This window comes from Palaemon carinicauda, chromosome 5 (genome assembly GCF_036898095.1).
Source record: "Palaemon carinicauda isolate YSFRI2023 chromosome 5, ASM3689809v2, whole genome shotgun sequence".
In the NCBI taxonomy this organism is placed as follows: Eukaryota; Metazoa; Arthropoda; class Malacostraca; order Decapoda; family Palaemonidae; genus Palaemon; species Palaemon carinicauda.
Genome location: NC_090729.1, coordinates 74245119 through 74262624, shown reverse-complemented (window position 1 = coordinate 74262624; position 17506 = coordinate 74245119). Strand labels below are relative to the sequence as shown.

General features: G+C 40.6%; 2 protein-coding genes across 6 annotated transcripts in view; one reads left to right on the top strand and one right to left on the bottom strand.

The window, feature by feature from the left end:
- The window catches only part of Snx21 (Sorting nexin 21), a 435957-nt gene extending 429768 nt beyond the window's left edge, over positions 1 to 6189 (bottom strand). For all 5 annotated transcript variants that reach the window (XR_011044485.1, XR_011044484.1, XM_068373793.1 and 2 more), the window contains exon 1: positions 6066 to 6189. The gene's annotated coding sequence lies outside the window, so the exon portion shown is untranslated. The remainder of the gene's footprint in view (positions 1 to 6065) is intronic.
- A 10748-nt stretch (positions 6190 to 16937) lies between these two features.
- LOC137641335 (UTP--glucose-1-phosphate uridylyltransferase-like) overlaps positions 16938 to 17506 on the top strand; it is a 238799-nt gene continuing 238230 nt past the window's right edge. Inside the window, exon 1 of the mRNA XM_068373782.1 lies at positions 16938 to 17143. Coding sequence (XP_068229883.1) covers positions 16967 to 17143 — 177 coding nt within the window. The 5' untranslated portion in view covers positions 16938 to 16966. The remainder of the gene's footprint in view (positions 17144 to 17506) is intronic.

The following is a 17506-nucleotide window of genomic DNA, read 5'->3' as shown; positions in this document are numbered from 1 at the left end:
GCTATCATCTTTGCAGACTTTGGTCCGAATAGTGTTTGTTACAGCTCAAAATATATTAAAACAAAATGGAAACCTAATACACATGTAACGAGTGTTCGAAATAGAGCCTGTTCTCCAGTCCAAGACTCGTAAATTTTCAAATAAAATTCATTATTCTGAATCACTTATCAGTCCTGAGACATAACTTTTCTTGAGTTTCAAACTCTGGTAACGACCTCTCAGAATTTTCGGTCATGAAACGAGGGGGGGGGGGTTGTATATTACTATTTAACTTAACACTTTAAGGGAATTTACGGTATGTGACCGCGTTACTTTCAATATATCTGGATGGGGCTTTCACCAGCCGGCCTGACTTAGTATACACCGCTGTCAGGTCTGTAGTGTTATCACTAGTTGAGGGTCTTTGGTGGGTTATTTCGGTCTCACTAGGTGGCGGCAGCGATATATCGGCGGGTCGTGGTGGAGGCTGTGCTGCTGATGATGGAGCCTGCTGCCGGGTGTTGGATGGTTCTGTGTTTGTCGCGAGCGGTGTCGGACGGATGTGGGACCGGTTCCTCCTGAGGCACGCTCCGTTTTGGGCTTCCACAATGTATGATTGGGGTTCTTCTGACTTACGTACCACTCTGCCTGGCACCCATGTGTGGCAGGCCTTGTCGAATATTCGGACTGGTTGTTCGGGTTGGAGGTCTGTGAAGTGCCGTTGTGTGTGATTTGGTCCTAGGCGGTCCTGGAGGTGGTTGCGGGTCGTGATGTGTGAGAGATGTGGTTCGTATCGGCCTGGTAGGTCAGTGGTCACATTGCGACCAAACATGAGCTCTGCGGGGCTGGTTGTCTTATTGTCGATCGGGGTGGCCCGTAAGTGGAGTAATGCAGTACAGGGGTATGCATATCACCGCCTGTCTCAAGGCATTTTTTGATAATCGCCTTGCATGTTCCAACTGCGCGCTCTGCGAAGCCATTGGACTGAGGGTAATGTGGGCTTGATGTGATGTGCTCAATACCCCAGGCTTTTGTGAAGTCCCTCATGGCTGCTCCCGTGTATTGAGGTCCGTTGTCTGAAATCAGGGTTTTGGGGCATCCGAACAGCGAACACAGGAATTTGAGGTGGTTGGCCACACTTTCAGATGACAGGTTTTTTAGTTCGGTGACTATTGGGAATTTTGTGAAATAATCAGTTGTGATCAGATATGTCTTGTGGCCAATTTGGAAGATGTCCGAAGCAACTTTGAACCAGGGCATTGGGGGAATGTCATGATGCGTGGTTTCACTAGGACTTTGCTGGGGCTGGTACTTCTGGCATATGTCACATGCCCTGACCTTGTCCTCTATATCCTTTGTGATGTTGGGCCAGAATACACACTCCCGTGCCAGGGCTTGTGTTTTTGTGATCCCTTGGTGGGACTGGTGGAGCTGGTCCAGTATCCGGCCTCTGACCTCTTTGGGGATGATAACTTGTCGCCCTTTGAATATGACTCCGTCTTCCACAGCAAGGCATTCTCTGTATGAGAAAAACTGGCGGATATCGGGGTGACAGCCTTTTACTGAGTTAGGCCAACCCTCGATGATAGTATGCTTGAGAGTGCGCAGCACTGGGTCGGTGTCAGACCTATGGCGGACCTCTTCCAAAATCTGGGGACTAAATTTTATGAGTGCAACTGATATCACATCGATGTCATCTAGTTCCAGTCCGTCCACTCGTGTATCCAAAGGGATTTCCTTGTCATTTTGTGGGTTAGGAAGGCGTGATAGGGCGTCAGAGAGTACAAGGGTTCGTCCTTCCTTGTACTTGACCCTCATGTCATACCCCTGCAGTTTCAAGAAGAGACGTTGTAGTCTAGGTGGGGCACTGATCAGTGGCTTCTCCCAGATATTAACAAGGGGTTTGTGGTCAGTGACAGCTTCGAAGTCTCTTCCGCATAGGTAGGTATGGAATCGTTGCACGCCGTGTACTAGTCCAAGGGCCTCTCGCTCGATATTGCTGTAATTTGCCTTGCGTTGGTGTCAGGGCTTTGCTGGCGAATGCTATTACCTTCCCGTCTTGGATGAGGGCCGCCCCGAGGCCTTTTTGCGATGCATCGACTTCAAGAGCCACAGGTCGAGTTGGGTCATAGTAAGACAGCGTGCTTGATGGCGCTATTTGGCGTTTCAGGTGTTGATAGGTGGATTCGTGGTCTTCTTCCCATTGGAAGGGCACATCTTCCTTGACCAGATCTCGAAGTCTTTGTGACTGAGCTGAGTAATGTGGTACATAGGGGCTGAGGTAAGTCATTACTCCCAGGAATCTCTGTAGTTCCTCTTTATTGGAGGGTGACGGCATGTTATGCAGGTCGTGTACCTTTGACGGGTCTGGCATCATGCCCTTGCTGGTATAGCGTGTTCCGAAAAATTCGATTTCTGGTTTTGAAATGGAGCATTTCTTCGAGTTTAGGCTGAGTCCGTGTTGGGCTGCACGCCGCATGAACCCCATCAGGTTTTTGTCGTGTTCCGACTGGTCTTTCCCACATATTGCCACGTCATCAGCGATGCCAACAACACCTGGGAGGTTCTCGATGATGGAGTCCATCCTGGCTTGAAATATGTCCTGGATTACATTCAGCCCGAATAGTAACCTTGTCCAACAATACCGGCCGTGTGGTGTTCGGAACGTTGTCAGTAGTTGTGAGTCCTCTTGTAGTGGTATACTCCAGTAGCCTGCTTTGGCGTCTAGCTTGGAGAACACTTTCGCTTTGGAGAATACCGGGTTGATCTCTTCTAGAGTGGGAATCTTGTGGGGACATCTTTTGAGGTTTTGGTTGAGCCGCTTGGGGTCCAGGCAGATCCGTAGGCTTCCATCGGGTTTTGTGACATACACAAGGCTGCTACACCAGTCTGTGTGTTCCGTTACACGTCTGATAACCCCCTCTTTCTCCATAGTGTCAAGTTCGGACTTGATGCGGGGCTTCAGGTGGATACTCACCTTACGGGGCGGATCACAGAAAGGTATTGCATCATCCTTGAGGTGGAGCATCGCGGGCTTTTTTAGTTTGCCGATACAGTCAAACTGTGCTGGGAATTGCGCTTTTAGTTGTTCGACTGACCTAATAGGGCCTTGTTGGCTTGGTTGCTCAGGTATTCCAGTAACGTCGTTGACATTGATATCCACAATACCGAGTTTTTGGCATGAGGGAAGGCCAAGTATGGCTGGACCAGACACATCGACCACGAAGAACTTTTCTTGCGAGAATGCTGGGTTGCTGAGTTTGCGGACGCTGAGCATTAGTGACCCTAGTCAGAGAATATTGTCGCCACTGTATGATGTTAGTCTTACTGACGGTTCTGGGGATAGTACGAGGCTGGTGGGTGCATCACCAAACATTTGCTTGTATGTCCGCAAGGGCAGCGTATTGCCACCGGAACCAGTGTCGATTTTGAGTTTCAGGGGCCCATAGGCTGGGGGGTTTTCATGCTTGACCATGAGCTTTGAGAATGCTTCTCGTTTCGGTGCCACTCCTATGTCGGATATCGTTATCATGTCGAAGTTTGGCATATAATCTGTTTCTTCATCAAGATTAGGGTTTTCATTAACCATGACTTCGTGTTGCCTGTGGTTAGGAGTCCGATTCGGCCGTCGGTAGAAGCGCCCTCTTGTCTTGCTCTGACGTGTCTGCTGCGTGTTGTCTCCTGGCATTGTTCTGCCTCCATCAGTTTTGCGGCACATCTTTTTCCAGTGCCCCTTGATGCCACAACCACTGCATCTGTCATGGTAAGCAGGGCATGACCTTATGGGATGGCTAAGCCCACAGTTCCAGCAGGGGTTGTCCGTGGCTTGCAGTTTGTTCCGTGGCTCGTTGCTTTCCCTTCGAATTGCATCCACGTTGGTATGGCTTGTACTTGTGTTCTCAGAGCTCATCTGTATGGAGCGTAATGATGCCGTGGAGGCCGCAATGGCCTCGTATTCCCGACCTCTCTCTAGAACGTTGCTCACAGCATATCCCTTCGGTTTAGTTAGGAGTTCTTTCCGAAATTCTTCGAATTGTGTTTGTAGTATGGTCATTTCGATAAGTCGTTCGTTGAGTTCTCCGTCTTCAAACTCACACTTTGTTGCTTTTTCACGGAGTCTGGCCAGGAATTGACTGATCGTTTCAGCAGGTTTCTGTTTGGTATTTGCAAATTCGAGGCGGTGAACTCGGAAATTTATTTTGACCGTTGCATCAACCTCACTTTCAATAGGCCTCCATATGTTATGCGGCACACGTTGCTCCTGTTCAGTGAGGCCACTCGCCAAGATACGCCTCATCCCCTCATCGCCGAGGACAATTTTAATTTTAGTTGCCTGCTTGCCTGGGTCTGTGACTTCCTGGTCTTCGAGGTATAAGTTCATGCGTGCCTTGAATGCACGAAACGATTCGGCCAGGGGCTGGTGAGCCCAGTCCATACTTGGGCATTTGGGCTGGGCCATGATTGGATTTGGTTTCGAGAGGGTGTTACACAATAGATAGATAGTGATTGGATTAATAACACAGTTTACGGTTCACAAAGAGAGACATATAATAAGAGTTTGGAAATCACTACAAACATTTGTCACTGGTAGTCGGCACGGTTTTCAGTTTTGTTTACACTGCTGAATGTACGTCTTTGTTTGGCTCCTTTTGTGAAGTAGTGCGCAGATAACAATGGCCAAAATACTTGTAAGTAATCTATTCACAACTTTCTTCACTATTCTCACTGTAATCACGGTGCACTAATGTCCATTCTATGCCATATCCTGACGATATAAGTTATGTATGGTTGTTATCTGGGCCGGTATGACAGTCTTCGTCCGGTTGCTGTTGGGTGAAAATGGCGTCATCTGTGGCCGCTGGTAATAAACTTGGGCTGATTATGAGTCCTCTTCTCAGTTATTACGGACAGGAGAGGTATGTAAAGTGTCTCTATGGTCCGGGTTTGTTGATGGAATGGCGTGGGGTGCGTTACCACGCTGCCACCATGATATAATATGCAAGAGGTTGCAGTGATTAAAAGGCAGGACTTGATGGCTTGGGTGCTAGGTAGAGGCTCCCTTTATTCATTCGCTACATGGGACTACATGATACCACATATATATATATATATATATATATATATATATATATATATATATATATATATATATATATATATATATATATGTATGTATATATATATATATATATATATATATATATATATATATATATATATATATATATATATATACATACATATGTGTGTGTGTGAATTTCACTAAGTATTAATTTGTGGTGAAATTAAGTATAATTTTCAAAGAAAATGGGCATTTTCTCTAAAAATAAAGAAACTTTATTAGTAGGAAAGTTTTCCGCATCCGTAACTATAATAAAACCAAAAACTTACCTATATGCTACTGTGATAAGCAGCTTTCCTTAATTCAACTGCTTTCAGTTATTCGTGTTAATGGGACTAGTCAGTTAAGGAACTGGCGTACTATGTTAGGTTATGTTAGCAGTCATACTCGTCTGTTCTGTGTCGCCCACCCAAATATCGTTGTTTCCTACTGGGATCCCCCTTCGTAACTGTTATACATAGGAGTGATAAAATCAAACCATTGTCCTATAGTCTTGGGTAGTACCATAGCCTCTGTACCATGGTCTTCCACTGTCTTGGGTTAGAGTTCTCTTGCTTGAGGGTACACTTGGGCACACTATTCTAACTTATTTCTCTTCCTCTTGTTTTTTAAAGTATTTATAGTTTATATAGGAATCATTTATTTTAACATTGTTGCTGTCCTTAAAATATTTTATTTTTCCTAGTTTCCTTTCCTTACTGGGCTATTTTACCTGTTGGGGCCCCTGGGCTTGTAGAATTCTGCTTTTCCAACAAGGATTGTAGCTTAATAATAATAATAATAATAATAATAATAATAATAATAATAATAATAATAATAATAATAGAATGCAAAACTGCACCAATACTAATCTATAGTGCATAAAACACGAAAACCATTTGAAAAAAAAGTAGTTTGTGTACTTAAGAAGAAACTGAAATACCCTACAATATTCAACTAAATTTTTCCTGGTTTAAACACTTACAGATTGCTTGTCTAGACAAGTACTTCAGGGAAATTTTGTAGGCAATTGTCAGTTAAAAGATAAGAAATTGTGGCAGTTTAAAGTAAACAAATGATGACAGCAGAAGGAAAGCAAGTTTGTGAAGGTAGAATTAAATATTAGTAGTGTGTCATAAATTTTACATATCAATTTGCAATTGGTATGCAAATTTACCTATAATTTACTTAATTTTTTTTAGATTATTATACTTATATATCTATTTTAAGTTAATAATTTCTTATAATGCAAAATATCTTAATTTTCTTATATATAATTAGGATGAAGTAATATCAAAAAAGTATATTTCAGAATAGTGGAGTTTTGCTTGTTTACTATAATTTGATACTCCACTTATTGATTACAAATTGTCATTAGAATATTATCCAGTATTTGTAGCTTTTCAAAAGATTTCACTGAGAATAACTAAAACATAATATATACTAAAATAATAATTATCTAATCAAATTAATTTATAAATAGAAGCTTTATTATTTCGTAGGTCTGACTACTTAATTTTACGCACAATTTATATATATATATATATATATATATATATATATATATATATATATATATATATATATATATATATATATATATATATATATACCCCCTGTGGCCGCGGGGGCATAAAACAATTAGAATAGCGCCAACGTTATCCCTGCGTGTCGTAAGAGGCGACTAAAAGGGACGGGACGAGGGGGCTGGGAACCCCCTCTCCTGTAAAAGTATCCTGTGAGACAGCAACAAAGAGATGGAGCTGGGGGGAGAGTGACTGCTCCCCGCACTCTAGTATTGTGACGCAGTTCCGGTAGGCCCTGCTGCTTCCTCCGGTGCCTTAGATGACCGCGGAGGTAGCAGCAGTAGGGGACTCAGCAGTATGAAGCTTCATCTGTGGTGGAAATGTGGGAGGTTGGGCTGTGGCACCCTAGCAGTACCAGCTGAACTCGGCTGAGTCCCTGGTTAGGCTGGAGGAACGTAGAGAGTAGAGGTCCCCTTTTTGTTTTGTTTCTTGTTGTTGTCGGCTACCCCCCAAAATTGGGGGAAGTGCCTTTGGTATATGTATGATGTATGTATATATATATATATATATATATATATATATATATATATATATATATATATATATATATATATATATATATATATAACTTCGTCTAATAATGCCTATAATACTGAATCAAATTTTCAGTATATATTTGTCATAATCACAACTATCACATGATAAAATTAGACTGTAGGATACAGTATATGGAGCCACTAAGAACCAAAATTGTTTGGATTTGGTACTTTCTATCAACGCGCATCTTCAAATTCGCGACGATAAAAGAATTAGCTTCTCAATGACCTCAGATAAGTTAGATTTAAGACAAACCACAGCTTACATTTAAGTGTTGACCTTTGGTACAGGTAATTAACAATGTCTAAGAAAGGACCATAGGCACAGTTTTATTTTATATATAATGTGCTAATATGACTGCTTAGCAAGTAATCTAAAGGTCTTTTCCTATCTGATGGACAGCTTAAGTTTTTACCTTTTCCTTTTGTGTCTTCATATATATATATATATATATATATATATATATATATATATATATATATATATATGTGTGTGTGTGTGTGTGTGTGTGTGTGTGTGTGTGTGTGTTGAGGTATAAGCGACAGACCATAGTCGAGTGATACTTTATTTCGAAGACGGATTGAATACATTGACCTGTGCGGATGGAATTGTAGTGGCCTGGGTAGGTGACCATCCAACCGCGAACAGGTGAGAAATTCGGGGCATTTGTGTTTTCTTACATATATTTTGTGGTTAATACAAAAGACCACTCTTGACATATAACAATGAGTCTTACATAAGAATGAAGAGCAGATGATTCTGTGCCTAAATGCATAAACAATATTTACAGGGTATTTACACAAAATATGTACAAAGGTTTTACGGGCTGCCAACGCAATAACCCGTGTCTTGCACAAGGCAAGGCAATCTGTACACACAGTACAAAGGTAAAAGGAGTGCTACAAGCGTTGTAGGACGTTGTCCTTACAACTACTCGCCCCTCCAAGACAATTTTTAACATTTTTTTTAATGATTGTATGAAAAGGACATAAATGGATCAACATAAATATGCATTCTAATCTCTGTAGCGAGACAGGGGTTGCAGGCGGCTCTTTCATCGGGACACTAGGACTGGGGGCCGTTACACTCAATACACAGTTGCAGGATACCACCCAGGGGGTTCTGCTGGTTGTGGTTTCTTTGAACCACGTCTGGTCGGGTTTCTTGCGTCCTCTATTTGTTTGTTCTGGGGAGGCACTTGTGGATGATGGCCTTGCTGCTCTTGTAAGTCGATGTTGCTTTCTATACGAGCAGGTTTTAATCTATCCACAGTCAGACAGTCTTCTGCTCCATGGACAATGATTTTAAATGCCTTCTTCGTTCTCTTCAACATGCAATAGGGCCCTTTGTAAAGACGTGAATGCGGGGGGCGGCGACCGTCCTGCCTGGTGAAGACGCAGCGGCAGGTATCCAGCCAGGCAGCCTGAAATGCTTTGTCCTGTCCGAGCACGTTTTGTGGCAGGGTGTAAGTTTCCTGTCCTTTTCCATAGCTGGGTGAGGCTGACGTCTTCGGTGTCTGGATAGGAAGGAAAGAACTCACTAGGGACCATGAGTGTCTCCCCCAAAGACTTTTTCTGCCAAGGAGGCGTCGCCGTTTGCCTTCGGGGCCATTAGAAGACCGAGGAGGACCCAGGGAAGTTGCTTGACCCAATGCTCATCTATGCATCAGGCCATTAAGGCTGCCTTTAGGGACCGGTGGCTTCTTTCGACCATGCCATTGGCTGGGGGGTTGTAGGCCGTTGTGCTGTGCAGGTTGGTCCCCATCAGGCGGGCAAGGGATGCCCACAGGTCCGAGATGAATATGAATGCGGGACCTCTGTCGGTTGTCATGTCGTCCGGGACCCCGAAAAAGCTGATCCAGCTGGAGAGAAGGACAAGGGCACAGGCATCCGATAATGCTTCAGCCATGGGAGTCACCTCTGGCCACCTCGTTGAACAGTCGATGACTGTAAGGAGGTACCTGGTGTCACCCAAGTGGGGTAAAGGCCCCACGATGTCGACGTGGATGTTTCCGAACCGTCATTTGGGTTAAGGGAAACTGTTGACTTCTGACTCGGTGTGACGGCCGACCTCGCTGGTTTGGCAGGCCGTGCATGCACGTGCCCACTTGCGTACTTCCTTCCTAATCCCTGGCCACACGAACTTGTTGGTCATCAGCTTCGTGGTAGTCCTTGATGAGGGGTGCGAGAGGATGTGGATGACGTCGAATACCAGCCTTCGTCTCGATGGAGGGATGAAAGGTCGAGGGCGGCCTGTGCTGGTATTGTAGAGCAGAGTGGGGCCGTTGAGATGTAACTTGACATCCTCCCATTGAAGGAAAGTCGAGGAGGACCTTGCGTCTGCTGTGGCGGAATCGGCTGTTTGTTCCTGGGTGATGTCCTCGTAGTCCACCCTGATGTGGATGGAGTTGATACTTGATACTGATTCTTGACAGAGCATCGGCCACCGGATTCTTTCTTCTTGTAATGTAGCTGATAGTACAGCCAAACTCGGAGATGGCCACCAGATGTCATTGTTGTCAGGCAGACCATGCGTCCCCAGGCTTAGTGAAAGCGTAGACCAGAGGCTGGTGGTCCGTCTGGATTGTGAATGAGGTTCCCTCCAGCAAGTATTTGAAATGTCTGACGGTGTTGTACACTGCCAGAAGCTCGCGGTCGAAAGTGCTGTAGCAAGTCTCGGGTGGTTTTAACGTCTTGCTGAAAAATGTTACTGACGTCCGTAGTTAACCTCAGGGGGGCCCCGGTGTCCTGGTAGGCCAGGCTTGTGACCTTGTAGAGGGCAATCTTTGTTTGCGTGAAGGCTTCTTGTTGAGGTAGACCCTACTGTAGCTTCTTCGGTTTCTGCTTCAGAACGTTGAGAAGGGGGTTCATTACACCGGTGATGTTGCGTAGGAGCCTCCGGTAGTGGTTTCCCATGCCGATAAATTGCTGGAGGGACTTCACGGAGGTCGGCGTCGGAAACTTGTTTATGGAATCCACCTTTGACATCACAGGGCGCACACCTCTTTTTAAGAGTTCGTGCCCCAGGAACTCCACCTTCTCAGCCCCAAAAGTGCATTTGTCGAAGCGTACCATGAGGCCATTCTCCTGCAGTCGCTTCAGAAGCGTCCTCGCATGCCCCAGGTGTTCCTCCTGCGTTTGGGAGAACACGAGGGTGTCGTTGACATACTTTACTTTACTTTGACAGCTGCTTTTCCGGTCCCATACAACAGGGGAACCCTACTCTCCATAGGACTTATACTGTCGTTTTACCTTGTTCGTTCAGAGTATTTAACGTTTCATATCACGTATTGTTCATTTACTGTTAAATCGTCACTGTTATACGATTCCCGGAATAACTTTTATGAATAATGAGTCCGACACCCTCACCGGACCTACCTTCGCTCGGTATGTGAAAGAAGGTGTGTGTGGGGGTGTCATTTCAGTGATCATTGCCTTGTCCAAGTTATTTAACCGTGTTTCAGATAATACTAGTATGTCCAAATATTTCTCATTTATCAATTCTCGAATTTGAATAGTCTTATTACCTACAAATTGTATATTTACATAGCCACAGTTTATGACATCCTTAGTAACCATGATCAGCACTTTCTGCAAGTCTTTTCAATTCCAAGTCATAAGCTTTCCATTCTCTAGAATTTACTATGTGGCCACTTGGTTTGTTTAACTTTGTGCAGTTAATACTATTTGACACTTGCGAATTACACTCCTTGGTGGAATATTTTCCTGAACATTTCCAGCTGACTTTATCATCATTCTTAGACTTACAATCTTTTTCAAGATGTCCATACCTCTGACAGTGGTAGCAGGTGATCGCGTGGTATCTATCACGTATGTTATAAGTACCCCATCGTAACGAAACGTTGTCCCCATTATCATGAATAGCCCTCCGAACTTCAGGATCACATTTCAGCACATAGTGAAGCATTTTTATTCAGGACTTCAGTTATTTTCTCTTCTATATTTTGGATTTGGTCCAGGTAACGATTTCTTCGAATCAAAACACATTTCTACACCATCTTCATCATTGTACACATTGCATATCATTATTTTTGGTTTCAGTTTTCCGATTTTTCTCGTTTCAGTGTCAGCAACCAATGTTTAAATTTTATTTGCAGCCTCTTCTCTGATCATTTAGTTTGCAGAGTTTACAACATTCCCATTCTTAGTTGACCGCGTGGTAAGTATAGGAATGTCTTTAAGTGCTTGTTCAACATTGCGTTTTCTTTCAGTAATTCTAGATGTATTTGTTGATTTAATTACCAACAGATTTTTTCCTTAACTTTGTCAGCAAATGTCGGTTTCTCCAGTTTTGGGTCTCTCAGTGTTTGAAGTGTTGCCTTAATTGATTCCATATTCAAGGCAAAAATATCAACTTTCTCGGTGTTATTCAAACAGCCATGGCATAGCGACATGTCTTTGAGCCATATTATTAAGCAATACTAAAATATGAAGTTCACCGTGGAAAAGAAAAACAACAACTCTCTACCTTTTTTAGATATCAATGTAAGCAGAGATAATGGTGAATTTACGACATCTGTGTATCGAAAAAAACATACACCGGACTTGCCAACAATTTTTATAGTTCTTGTTTTTTAAATTTTAAACTAAACGTCATATACACAGTGGTTTATAGGGCTCTGCATTATTCTTCGAGTTGGTCCTTCTTTCATAGGGAGATTTTGTTTTTGGTAAATTTTTTCTCACAAAACTCTTACCCTGAAAGTATGGTTTACAAGATCATTAACAAGCTCCTCTCGCGACATTTCTCTACTCCAATACCATCTTATAATGTAAAAGAGATAAATACTTTTGTTACAATTCCTTACCTATCAGAAACAAGTTTTCCATCAAACTTGAACAAATAATAGAAAAAGAGTTCGGTTGCCTCAATATCCAGTTAATCCCAATCAATCCATTCAAAATTGAAGTATTTCTTTTACTACAAGGACAAACTGCAGACCTTCATGACATCCAACATAATTTATGTTGGATCTTGCCGTAGGTTGTTGCAGGTGAGATACTGTAGCCACATGGGATACAGCTCTAGAACTGGTCAGAGACTTGATAATCCTGAATTTTCTAACATAAGGAATCATGCCACCATGTGCATAATCCAAGTAAATAAAAAAAAATCAATTATTGGTGGATCATAACAGTGAATTTTTAACTACCCCTGAGTCATTATACATCGAACAGTTTGTTCCTTCTTTGAACTTCAACGCCTCTGCTTCTCCTCTATACTTAGCATAATTGAAGTAAGTGGGTATCTTTTTTATTAATTCGTTCTTCACCTTCTCCTGTGGATGGTTTGGTGGGCACTGGATCTCTTACGTTTTAGTGTTTTTTTTACGATTTTCTGTTTAAAATTCATTAATGTTTAAACCATTTTAATATTCTTTTACTTTCTTTTGAGAATTATTGCGTAAATGTTAACAATTTTAAATTTATATTTTTTTACATATTGATAACGAACATTGTAATGTTCAAAACGTTTCTAAATAAATTATGGTCTTTTAATGATGTTTTTTAACCCTGCTGCACACCATACAGCATCTTCACCCCCCCCCCCCCTCTCTCTCTCTCTCTCTCTCTCTCTCTCTCTCTCTCTCTCTCTCTCTCTCTCTCTCTCTTTTATATATATATATATATATATATATATATATATATATATATATATATATATATATATATATATATATACACACACACAAACACTCGTATACAATTTGTTAGGAAAGAGATGGTGTCGGTGTTGCCAATCGCTACATTTTTTTTTCTTACTCGTGAGATTGTTTACTGTCCCCAGAGAACCAATCAGCTTGCGGGTAGCAGAGGCATGGATAACCTTGGAACAACTTTGTTTGTTTGATAACGATGTATAATTGCGACATAGCAACTGTTCCCAATTTTGAGAAATGGCGATTTTTCGTGAGATGCGCTTGTAGAAAAAAAAAAGAAAAACAAAAGAAGGAAACCTCCCTGACTAGCAGGAAAAAATTTTGCTATTTAAATCAACTTAAGTATCTGATAGTTCTCTTAGTGTAACTTGAGATTTCTAAATGATAGAGAACAAAACATGAATTTGTATGTGTATCTTCCATTGCCATGATTATATTTAAGTAAACAAGTCAAACCTCGGGCGGTTCGGGCCTCATTTAAAACTGTTGCCATGCCCAACATAGGTACTAGGTCTAGTCGATGCTTTACAGTCCAGATACTCTTATTCTCAGAGTCATTGCAGTGAGGTGACCTCTCTCTCTCTCTCTCTCTCTCTCTCTCTCTCTCTCTCTCTCTCTCTCTCTCTCTCTCTCTCTCTCACACACACACACACACACACACACACATATATATATATATATATATATATATATATATATATATATATATATATATATATATATATATATATATATATATATATATATATTATATATATGTGTGTGTGTGTATGTATATATATTATTACTATCATTACTATTACTAGCTAAGCTACAACCATAGCTGGAAGAGCAAGATACTATAGCCCAAGGGTTACAACAGGGAAAAATAGCCCCGCGAGGAAAGGAAATAAGGAAATTAATAAACGATATGAATAGTTAAATTATATATTTTTCTTAAAAAAGTGTCAACATCAAAATAGATATTTCATATATAAACTATAAAAGGACTTATGTCAGCCTGTTCAACATAAAAAAAAATTGCTACAAATTTGAATCTTTAAAGTTCTACCGATTCAACTATCCGAATAGGAAGATAATTCCACAACTTGGTCACAGCTAGAATAAAACTTCTAGAATACTTTGTAGTAGAGTACCTATATAAACAAAAGTAGCGCCATACGAGTTACTGTACACTGCGTCGATAGGTGCCATATTGTTCCCGGGTGGCAGGCTACCTACCAATCAGTCTCTCAGTGGCCACTGTCCGGCAGTGCTGATAATTATGTCCACACTTTTTTTCTTTGTTTTACATATAATTAGTGACGCGATAGTACACAATGCCGTGCTGTTCTGCTTATGAGTTTGCTTATAGACCTAAGAAAGCATCTAGAATCTTTAGCTTTGCAAGTAATCTTGCATCTCTCTCTCTCTCTCTCTCTCTCTCTCTCTCTCTCTCTCTCTCTCTCTCTCTCTCTCTCTCTCTCTCTCGATGTTATTAGGAATAACTCCTCCAGTCCCTTGTAATCTCTCTCTCTCTCTCTCTCTCTCTCTCTCTCTCTCTCTCTCCTCTCTCTCTCTCTCTCTCTCTCTCTCTATTAAATCCCGTTATTCCTATATGCATCTCTTTCTATTAAACTTTTTTTTTTATTACGAATACTTTCCCAGCGTTCCCTGAATTAAAACAAATGGAAACCTGATGTCCCTTCACTTGATTCCCATTATTTTTCATACTATATCATAATCTACATCACATGTTCAGTAATATATCTCATCTTCACTACTATAGCGCATCATATATCAATACTATCCCCAAGTTCCACAACTGAATCTTACTTTCGCTACATATATTACTCGCTATATATATATATATATATATATATATATATATATATATATATATATATATATATATATATATATATATATATATATATATATATATAGTTAGGCTACGTTGAGATACTACCGCTAGAGTTAGGGGTCCCTTGACTGGCCAAGCAGTACTTCATTGGATCCTTCTCTCTGGTTACTGTTCACTTTTCCTTTGCCTGCACATACACTGAATAGTCTGACCTATTCATTACAGATTCTCCTTTGTCCTCATACACCTTGACAATACTGAGATTACCAAACAATTCGTCTTCGCTCAAGGATTTAACTATTGCACCATATAGTTCAGTGGCTATTTTCCTCTTGGTAGAAGAGACTTTAGCTATGGTAAGCAGCTCTTCTAGGAGAAGGACATTCAAAATTAAACCATTGTTCTCTAGTCTTGGGTAGTTCCATAGCCTCTGTACCGTGGTCTTCCACTTTCTTGGGTTAGAGTTCTCTTGCTTGAGGGTACACTCGGGCACACTATTCTGTCTAATTTCTCTTCTGGTTTTGTTAAAGTTTTTATAGTTTATATAGGAAATATTTATTTCAATGTTGTTACTGTTCTTAAAATATTTTATTTTTTCCTTGTTTCCTTTCCTCACTGGGCTATTTTCCCTTTCGGAGCCCCTGGGCTTATAGCATCCTGCTTTTCCAACTAGGGTTGTAGTTTAGCAAGTAATAATAATAATAATAATAATAATAATAATAATAATAATAATAACTTCACTATTATATCATATAACAAAACATCTATTCATAGTGAATAAAACAGTAATACTGCTACATATTTCTATCCTTTTGTACAGCAATTGCAAAACTTTCTAGCACTCAAGATACTATTACTTTGTTGCATTTTGTAATATTCATGTTCCAACCTGTCATAATCTTCGCTAGGCCTATCAGGGATCCCACTCTGAATCGATTTCCTAACTTTAAGGAGGCTACGCTGAAAAAGAAAAAAAAAATAAGGTTGGAATTGCGTTCCACCTTAGTTTTCGTTTTATATGAACCCGTTTATTTTCAAACCGATTCTTTTCAAAGTGCTCCTGTGAAGTCAAGAATTATTATTGGAAATCAATGTCATACTCGACCCCAATTGGGTTATTAAGATACTTAAGACGATTGACAAGAAACAACAAAGATACAGCCATGTCCCCATGATATTGTAGCAGGCCTAATTTTGCTTCGAATAGCATATGAGATGGAAAAAAATAGACGCCACGCTATAATCATATGAAAAATAATAGCAATAAATAGAATATACAGATGCAGAAAACACGACCAAAAACAAGAATTCATATTCAATTAACGCAAAATCATATACGAATAACCATACATAACATATTATGCATACAATAAGCAAAAGGTGCAAAACTTTTGAAAATTGTATCAAACGCAAATTCATTTTCCACATGCTGCGTTTCTCTTATTTTTCAATTCCATTCTCTCTAACTTAAATGTGGCTCCTGGCCGAGCCCTTAGGTTCCAAGATATGTTAATTCTCTCTTAATCACATAGGCTATAGTCTTATTATGCATTATTATACATTATTTGGGAGAGAGAGAGAGAGAGAGAGAGAGAGAGAGAGAGAGAGAGAGAGAGAGAGAGAGAGAGAGAGAGAGAGAGAGAGTAGAATGCTACAGCCTCGTATAATGATTCACATTCACACACACACACACACACACACACACATAATATATATATATATATATATATATATATATATATATATATATATATATATATATATATATATATATATATATATATATATATATATGTATATTTACGAAACCCTGTCTATCATTGTCTATACACTTATTAATCTTATGTCATTCTTTCGTGAGAGAGAGAGAGAGAGAGAGAGAGAGAGAGAGAGAGAGAGAGAGAGAGAGAGAGAGAGAGAGAGAGAGAGAGAGAGAGAGAGCACTACTCATACTCGACCAAAGTGTATGATGCTATAATGTACAGTAATACTGTAAGTACATATTAATTCTAGGGTTGATTCTAAACATTTCAAGAGTAACCGTAACACCTGTCTTCTGAATTTAAAATTCTTTGGTATTGTTTCATAATTATCCCATGTAAGTTGCTTTTTTCATAGATTCGTTTATGAAATATCTTATTTTTCATTGGTATCAGAATAATAATGATAAAGTTATGAATTATTTATTTTCTTTTCCGTTGTTAGATATGGAGATAAGCTAGTTTTTTTCGACTCTTGATATGGCTACACTGACAAAGGCTCTTCCATACTTTGGTTGTGGCGATACTGAGGTTACAATCAGCTGGTGTGGCTCAAAGCTAAAGGTTGGAGGAACCAGTTCTTTTCTCGGTGGCTTGAGAGTGTTGACTGGATTAAATTTTGCCACCGCGATGTCGACCCACGCGCAGAAACGTCAGGTATTGTGATTACCATTTGCGTTCGTGCATGACATTAATGAAGGTAGATGTAGACCGCCAGGGGGCCAATCATCTGTCAAATATGAGCCATGTGCCAAACCTGCTTCGGATGAGCAGACGACGCATCACGTAGGCGAAGGGGGTGGTTTCAAATGATGATCTTGACAGAAATAAGTTTAATTGCCATAATATTTTATATTAGCAAGATATGGCACGATGGGGAGTCAATGTTTTATGTGTGGTTTACAATTCTGACTATTTCTGTCAATTATCAGACGTCAACTATGAATTAAAACCTTGTAATGAGTTTGACCTCTGCCTCAAGGATAGTCGAGAACGTTTGGCAAGGTCACTCATAGGTCA